The sequence below is a fragment of the Coregonus clupeaformis genome, chromosome 27, assembly GCF_020615455.1.
Source record: "Coregonus clupeaformis isolate EN_2021a chromosome 27, ASM2061545v1, whole genome shotgun sequence".
NCBI lineage: Eukaryota > Metazoa > Chordata > Actinopteri > Salmoniformes > Salmonidae > Coregonus > Coregonus clupeaformis.
In genome coordinates, this window is record NC_059218.1 from 43,869,243 (window position 1) to 43,878,502 (window position 9,260).

The 9,260-nt window shown below is 46.3% G+C and overlaps 1 protein-coding gene across 1 annotated transcript in view; it reads left to right on the forward strand.

Annotated features, from left to right (window-relative positions):
- Window positions 1-4,545: 4,545 nt before the first annotated feature.
- Window positions 4,546-9,260, forward strand: part of nbeaa (neurobeachin a) — a 231,892-nt gene continuing 227,177 nt past the window's right edge. The window contains exon 1 of the mRNA XM_041851474.2: window positions 4,546-5,126. Within this exon, the coding sequence (XP_041707408.2) occupies window positions 4,842-5,126 (285 nt within the window). The 5' untranslated portion in view covers window positions 4,546-4,841. The remainder of the gene's footprint in view (window positions 5,127-9,260) is intronic.

The window sequence follows — 9,260 nt, forward strand, 5'->3', positions numbered from 1 at the left end:
TTACACAGGTGCACTTTGTGCTGGGGACAATGAAAGGCCACTCTAAAATGTGCAGTTTTGTCACACAACACAATGCCACAAATGTCTCAAGTTTTGACGGAGCATACAATTGGCATGCTGACTGCTGGAATGTCCACCAGAGCTGTTGCCAGATAATTTAATATTAATTTCTCTACCATAAGCCGCCTCCATTTCATTTTAGGGAATTTGGCAGTACGTCCAACCGGCCTCACATCCGCAGACCATGTGTAACCACACCAGCCCAGGACCTCTGCATCCGGCTTCTTCACCTGTGGGATCGTCTGAGACCAGCCACCAAGACAGCTAATGAAACTGTAGGCTTGCACAACCGAATAATTTCTGCACAAACTGTCAGAAACCGTCTCAGGGAAGCTCATCGGCGTGCTTGTTGACCTGATTGCAGTTTGGCGTTGTAACCGACTTCAGTGGGCAAATGCTCACCTTTGATGGTCACTGGCACACTGGAGAAGTGTGCTCTTCATGGATTAATCCCTATTTCAACTGTACCGGGAAGATGGCAGACAGCGTGTATGGCGTTGTGTGGGCGAGCGGTTTGCTTATGTCAACGTTGTGAACAGAGTGCCCCATGGTGGCGGTGGGGTTATGGTACGGGCAGGCATAAGCTACGGACAGTGAAGACAATTGCATTTTATCAATGGCAATTTGAATGCACAGAGATACCGTGACAAGATCCTGAGGCCCATTGTTGTGCCATTCATCCCGCTGCCATCAAATCAAATCAAATCAAATCAAATTTTATTGGCCACATGCGCCGAATACAACAGGTGCAGACATTACAGTGAAATGCTTACTTACAGCCCTTAACCAACAGTGCATTTATTTTTAACAAAAAAGTAAAAATAAAACAACAACAAAAAAAGTGTTGAGAAAAAAAGAGCAGAAGTAAAATAGAATAACAGTAGGGAGGCTATATATACAGGGGGGTACGGTGCAGAGTCAATGTGCGGGGGGCAGGCTAGTTGAGGTAGTTGAATAATATGTACATGTGGGCAGAGTTAAAGTGACTATGCATAAATAATTAACAGAGTAGCAGCAGCGTAAAGGATGGGGTGGGGGGGCAGTGCAAATAGTCCGGGTAGCCATGATTAGCTGTTCAGGAGTCTTATGGCTTGGGGGGTAGAAGCTGTTGAGAAGTCTTTTGGACCTAGGCTTGGCACTCCGGTATACGCTTCCGTGCGGTAGCAGAGAGAACAGTCTATGACTAGGGTGGCTGGAGTCTTTGACAATTTTGAGGGCTTTCCTCTGACACCGCCTGGTATAGAGGTCCTGGATGGCAGGAAGCTTGGCCCCAGGATGTACTGGGCCGTGCGCACTACCCTCTGTAGTGCCTTGCGTCGGAGGCCAAGCAGTTGCCATACAAGGCGGTGATGCAACCAGTCGGGATGCTCTCGATGGTGCAGCTGTATAATTTTTTGAGATCTGAGGACACATGCCAAATCTTTTCAGTCTCCTGAGGGAATAAGCTTTGTCGTGCCCTCTTCACGACTGTCTTGGTGTGTTTGGACATGATAGTTCGTTGGTGATGTGGACACAAGGAACTTGAAGCTCTCAACCTGTTCCACTATAGGCCCGTCGATGAGAATGGGGGCGTGCTCAGTCCTCTTTTTTTTCCTGTAGTCCACAATCATCTCCTTTGTCTTGGTCACGTTGAGGGAGAGGTTGTTGTCCTGGCACCACACGGCCAGGTCTCTGACCTCCTCCCCTATAGGCTGTCTCATCGTTGTCGGTGATCAGGCCTACCACTGTTGTGTCATCGGCAAACTTAATGATGGTGTTGGAGTCGTGCCTGGCCATGCAGTCATGGGTGAACAGGGAGTTAGGAGGGACTGAGCACGCACCCCTGAGGGGCCCCCGTGTTGAGGATCAGTGTGGCAGATGTGTTGTTACCTACCCTTACCACTTGGGGGCGGCCTGTCAGGAAGTCCAGGATCCAGTTGCAGAGGGAGGTGTTTAGTCCCAGGATCCTTAGCTTAGTGATGAGCTTTGAGGGCACTATGGTGTTGAATGCTGAGCTGTAGTCAATGAATAGCATTCTCACGTAGGTGTTCCTCTTGTCCACCATCACCTCATGTTTCAGCATGATAATGCACGGCCCCATGTCGCAAGGATCTGTACACAATTCCTGGAAGCTGAAACTGTCCCAGATCTTCCATGGCCTGCATACTCACCAGACATGTCACCCATTGAGCATGTTTGGGATCCTCTGGATTGACATTTTCACTACAGCGCGTTCCAGTTCCCGACAAAATCCAGCAACTTCGCACAGCCATTGAAGAGGAGTGGGACAACATTCCACAGGCCACAATCAACAGCCTGATCAACTCTATGCAAAGGAGATGTGTTGCGCTGCATGAGGCAAATGGTGGTCACACTAGATACTGACTGGTTTTCTGATCCACGCCCCTATCTGTTTTTTTTTTTACGGTATCTTTGACCAACAGATGCATATCTGTATTCTCAGTCATGTGAAATCCATAGATTAGGGCCTAATTAATTAATTTCAAATGACTGATTTCCTTATAATTATGAACTGTAACTCAGTAAGATCTTTGAAATTGTTGCATGTTGCGTTTATATTTTTGTTCAGTACAGTGGTAGAGTGCAGATTATTCAGTCCACGTTCCTATCGTTCCTAGACTATGGTGACTCTATATGAACACAGCTGCTACTTCATTAAAGCCGTTAGATGCAGTTTATCACAGCGCACCGTGCTTTATTACGGGCGTCAGTTTTAGTACTCATCCCTGCATTCTCTACCAGAAAGTTGGTTGACCCTCTTTGATGTTGATACATTGCTATGTTTCAATTATAAAGCCCTTTTACAAAAAGTCCCACTGTACCTAAAATCATTACTAAACTTTAGACGTATGTGTTACCCTGTCTCAGGGATGTAACTCTGGAAATTCCTTTGGTCCTTTTTTCCAACAATTGTTTACAAACAGATTATTTCACTTATAATTCACTGTATCACAATTGACTGTGCCTTTAAACAGCTTGGAACATTCCAGAAAATGATGTCATGGCTTTAGAAGCTTCTGATAGGCTAATTGACATCATTTGAGTCAATTGGAGGTGTAACTGTGGATGTATTTCAAGGCCTACCTTCAAACTCAGTGCCTCTTTGCTTGACATCATGGGAAAATCAAAAGAAATCAGCCAAGACCTCTACATGTCTGGTTCATCCTTGGGAGCAATTTCCAAACGCCTGAAGGTAACACGTTCATCTGTACAAACAATAGTACGCAAGTATAAACACCATGGGACCACGCAGCCGTCATACCGCTCAGGAAGGAGATGCGTTCTGTCTCCTAGAGATGAACGTACATTGGTGGGAAAAGTGCAAATCAATCCCAGAACAACAGCAAAGGACCTTGTGAAGATGCTGGAGAAAACAGGTACAAAAGTATCTATATCCACAGTTATATATCGACATAAACTGAAAGGCCGCTCAGCAAGGAAGAAGCCACTGCTCCAAAACCGCCATAAAAAAGCCAGACTACGGTTTGCAACTGCACATGGGGACAAAGATCGTACTTTTTGGAGAAATGTCCTCTGGTCTGATGAAACAAAAATAGAACTGTTTGGCCATAATGACCATTGTTATGTTTGGAGGAAAAAGGGGGTACCTTGCAAGCCGAAGAACACCATCCCAACCGTGAAGCACGGGGGTGGCAGCATCATGCTGTGGGGGTGCTTTGCTGCAGGAAGGACTGGTGCACTTCACAAAATAGATGGCATCATAAGGAAGGAAAATGATGTTGATATATTGACGCAACATCTCAAGACATCAGTCAGGAAGTTAAAGCTTGGTGGCAAATGGGTCTTCCAAATGGACAATGACCCCAAGCATACTTCCAAAGTTGTGGCAAAATGGCTTAAGGACAACAAAGTCAAGGTATTGGAGTGGCCATCACAAAGCCCTGACCTCAATCCTATATAAAATGTGTGGGCAGAACTGAAAAAGCGTGTGCGAGCAAGGAGGCCTACAAACCTGACTCAGTTACACCAGCTCTGTCAGGAGGAATGGGCCAAAATTCACCCAACTTATTGTGTGAAGCTTGTGGAAGGCTACCCGAAACGTTTGACCCAAGTTATATAATTTTAAAGGCAATGCTACCAAATACTAATTGAGTGTATGTAACCTTCTGACCCACTGGGAATGTGATGAATGAAATAAAAGCTTAAATAAATCATTCTCTCTACTATTATTCTGACATTTCACATTCTTAAAATAAAGTGGTGATCCTAACTGACCTAAGACAGGGAATTTTTACTACGATTAAATGTCAGGAATTGTGAAAAACTACGTTTAAATGTATTTGGGTAAGGTGTATGTATTCCGACTTCAACTGTATTTGCATGCGATCCAGCGCCTCTTGCTGAGTTTCCAGTGCGCAGGCGTGGCGAGCGCGCAGTACCGCAGACAGGGGGCGTCAACATGGCGTTCTGACGACGACTGCGCTCACTGCAGCCTGCCAGAGAGCGAGAGACAGAGGAGGCGATACAACGAAGAGGGTACCATTCTGCCGAGCGTCAAGATAACTCGTCTTTTATTTATGCATTATTTCGCACCATCGGGAGTATAGGGTGCGATTCGAAGAAGAGGAGAGGATAATTTACCCTTTCTTTTTAATATTCCTTATAATCTCCTCCTTTTCCCCTGCCTCTCCATAGTCTATTTGATGCAGTAGAAGGACTGACGGTTGAGGTCTAGAGCAGGTGTGTGTGTGAGAGAGAGAGAGAGAGAGAGACCCCAGCGGCCGCTCCTCTCTCGGTCCTCTCCAGTGTCCAAAGAGGAAATGTCGAGCGAGAAGCCGACTTCTGCACCTCCACTGTCGGATCCAGACCGAGACCGAGCCGCTCTTCCCCCGGGCCCCGGCCAGCCCCAGGTCGTTACGGACGCTGGCTCGGCTCCCATCGGGGACAGGATGGTCTCTGGATCCGGATCCATGGTGCTCCCGGCCGGGGTGATCAACCCCGCCGTGCCGATCAGGAATATCCAAATGAAATTCGCTGTACTGGTCGGCCTCATTCAGGTTGGAGAGGTTAGCAACCGGGACATCGTCGAAACGGTTCTCAACCTGGTAAGTAGAAACCGCTATCCTCGCCAAGGGTAGCATCACCGCTATTAACCTAGTGCTATAGCCTAGCATTAGCAGATAGCTAGAATCACTGCACTGTGCTGTGCTGCTGTAGCCTACTCCTATACGCCGCTAAGTGTAGCAGCAGCAGAAGCTCCTGTTTTATTTACGACGCTGCCTTTAGGTTCTTGCCCCCATCCATCCATCCATGTTGTGGTGGCTAAGGCTTGCAGGATGATGTCATATGTTTGCTCAGTGGAAGGATGACGTTTTTTTCTGTCATGCAGTGGAGATAATAAGGGTTATGGGGAATTAGATTATTATAAAAGCTGTAGAGAGAGAGAGTGAGTGAAAAAGGGATGTGATTTGTAAAGGCTAAACTTTGAAGCTAAACCAAGGGATGTAATGACCCTCGCTACGGATCGGAGGGTATCAGTTATTCGGCCATGATTGACAACATGGCCCGTCTCTCTCTGTTAAGGCCAGGCTATTCATTTATAGCTGTGGCGACACCCGGAATACCTTCGCTCAGTGGTCAAGATTAGTGTGTGTGTGTGTGTACATATCCCGTTTTAGCCGAGCACAAATAAAAACATGTAGCCATTCACTTGACCCAATTTACAAGACGATGAAACGTGATACAACATTGATATATGAGCAGCCAGTGAATTTGTTTGGCTGCTACTCTCTCTCTCTCTCTCTCTCTCTCTCTCTCTCTCTCTCTCTCTCTCACACACACACACATACACACACGCCAAATCGTTACATTGTTTCTGCACCTTGCACGGCACTCGCTGTATTGGAAAAATGTTTCATATTCCTCGCCAAGAGTAGAAGAAAAGTGTTAATTGTATATTGGTTGGGGCCAGAATTCCGTGCAGGCTGCAGCGTCTGTGTTGTGGTCCACCGGATTGAACAAAGGCGTTGTGCTATGCATTGTGGTCGCCATATGTAACTTATAGCTAGCCTTTGATTGCATAAGCTATAGTTTGTTTTTAAGAGATTTAGCCTATTTTAGGCCCAATATGGTGTCTATTTTCTTTACAAAATTTTTTTCCAATCCAATAGGCTAGGTTCTCCTGTTTCTTTGTAGTTTAGCTATGTGATCAACTATCGTAGATGCCTGCCTATGCCGTTACCCTAATACCCTATCGATGCTCTGGTCTGGTCTAGTGAGTATAGGAGGGGGATTTAAACCAGGCTGGGGATGAACAAATGGGGACTTTTGTTATGAAACAGACACGTTTTTAATGCACATCACAGATGCACTAATGCGCTATAACCCAGGGATATGGTGTGCGTGTGCGTGTGTGTGTGCTATACTAGAATCCATCCCTCTATCGTTTATAGGCTATGCTGCTTAGGCTACAGTTCCACATTGTGATCTGTTTTGAAAAGGACCTAGGTCTATATATCTCAACAACATGGTTTTATAGAGATTAGGTTTAATGCTAAATGCCTATGATAAGGCAAATAGGCTAAATGCTTGATGATAAGTTAAATCACTCGCATATTTCTATTCGCTAAATTCGCTAATTGTGGGGCAGTTTTGGTGAATATCCTAAACCCATTTCTACCCCTGTGTGATGTTTGGGTAGCAAGGCCCAAATCCTATATTTATTATCGGCTTGAGGAGGAGTGATGCTTCGCTGGCTCTCCTTGGCCTACTCGTCTCCCTCCTCTTCCTCCTCTCACGCCCTCCTCCTCCCTCTCCTCTTTTCTGTCAGATATAGGAGGGGAAGTTTTCATCCTCAAACCGACGTGCTAATAGGCTACATCCATCGGATGATGCTGCGTCCTGCACAATTAATTTTACGATTTACCATAGCCTGTAATGGAATAGATAAGGAGAGGATAAGGAGAGGATAAGGAGAGGATAAGGAGACGGTAAGGAGACGATAAGGAGATGAGGAGAGACAGAGGAGGAGGGAGAGAGATGGTAGTCTGGCATGCAGGCAGCATGCAGGCGGACAGCGTCATGCATTTAAAAGCAGGTGGTGGAGGAGAGGAGCGGGGGATGAGAGAGAGAAAGAGGGGTGGTGGAGGAGAGGAGCGGGGGATGAGAGAGAGAAAGGGGGGTGGTGGAGGAGAGGAGCGGGGGATAGAGAGAGAAAGAGGGGTGGTGGAGGAGAGGAGCGGGGGATGAGAGAGAGAAAGAGGGGTGGGGGAGGAGGAGGATGCTGCAGTGGCTATGTGCCCTGAAATCAGCATCTGATGCTGCGGATACAGCATCCTGCCAGCCAGCCAGAGAGGCAGAGAGGCAGGGTACTGGGTAGATGGATAGATGGGCCTGTAGTTAGATCCTACATGCAGCAACACACAGATCTAGTGTCAGCTTACATCTTTTGCGCTTCTGAAATACAAAGACATTTCTTTAGGCTACCATTAAGTATTAAAGGGCAACTTCAGAGAGAGAGAGAGAGAGAGAGAGAGAGAGAGAGAGAGAGAGAGAGAGAGAGAGAGAGAGAGCGCACTAGAGACCAAACCACCAACCTCTCTCCATATCCTGACCGTCCATTCTCCTCGGCAGGCAGTAGTGTCTGAATCTGAAATACTATAGCCTTAATTAAAAGAGCTGGTGGTCTGAGAGCCAGGGTAGGGGACCGTCGCAGTGGTTTGTTGGCCCAACACAGTCCTCTGAGCCTGGGAAAGCTAATCTATTATTCAGCCAGGTCGTTCAGTGGAGAACCGCAGAGAGGCATTCAGCACACCACACCACAGGAGTATTGATGGAAGGATAGATGGGCAGATGGAGGGATGGAAGGATGGATGGAGGAGACCGCAGCGCACCACAACCTTATTAACTAGGCCCATGGATGGATGGATGGATGGATGGATGGATGGATGGATGGATGGATGGATGGATGGATGGATGGATGGATGGATGGATGGAGGGAAGGAGGGAGGAATGGATGGGTCTGAGTGATGAAAATGCCATTCTATTATTGTGTAAAGGGGTGATGGCCTTTCAATCTGTTTCTATATTGATGGAAGCCTTGCTATAGTTTTAACCATAGAAATATAGCCTATCAGTGTTTCTTGAACTTGGTCCTGGGGACCCAAAGGGGTGCTACCATTTTTGCCCTGATTCAAATCATCGATGATGAGTTCATTATTTGAATCTCCTATGAAAGGAAAAAACAAAAATGCGCACCCCTTTGGGTGTCCAGGTTAGGATTGAGAAACACTCCCCTTTAGAATAGATGTGTGTTTGTTTTTGCGCCAATGTAATCCACACATAAATATTAGAGTGAGTAAAAGCAAATATGACGCAGACAACTTGGTTCAATTATAAGCCGTGGAGTTTTTTAATGGTTGTGCCTCCTATCAACACATGCTGATAAATTTAGCCTTTAATAGCTTTAGTGCATTAGTTTGAATGCTTTAGTTGGTTTACCTTATTCCTGGGCCAGGGTAAGGGCTAAGCTGCCACAGTTAGCCATAGCTCAGTGCATTAGTTAGAATGCTTTAGTTAGCTTAGCTTAGCTCCCTGGACCTTAGTTCCAGGGTAAGGGCTAAGCTGCCACAGTTAGCCATAGCTCAGTGCATTAGTTAGAATGCTTTAGTTAGCTAGCTTAGCTCCCTGGACCTTAGTTCCAGGGTAAGGGCTAAGCTGCCACAGTTAGCCATAGCTCAGTGCATTAGTTAGAATGCTTTAGTTAGCTTAGCTTAGCTCCCTGGACCTTAGTTCCAGGGTAAGGGCTAAGCTGCCACAGTTAGCCATAGCTCAGTGCATTAGTTAGAATGCTTTAGTTAGCTTAGCTTAGCTCCCTGGACCTTAGTTCCAGGGTAAGGGCTAAGCTGCCACAGTTAGCCATAGCTCAGTGCATTAGTTAGAATACTTTAGTTAGCTTAGCTTAGCTCCCTGGACCTTAGTTCCAGGGTAAAGGCTGCCACTGTGCACTCAGGGGCCAGAGTGTGGATTTAGGCAGGGAAGGGATTGGTGCAGATGCCCCTGTTTCACTCACTCTAAATTCTTCCCATAATCCAGGGGTTCCCAAACTTTTTGGGCCCACGACCCTGTTTTGATATCTGAACATCCTCGCGACCCCCCAACCATGTAAAAAAAAAAAGTATGTAATTAAGAGCCAATGTTTACTTTTTTAATTGGGTCTGTGGCAGTCATTTGAAAAAAAA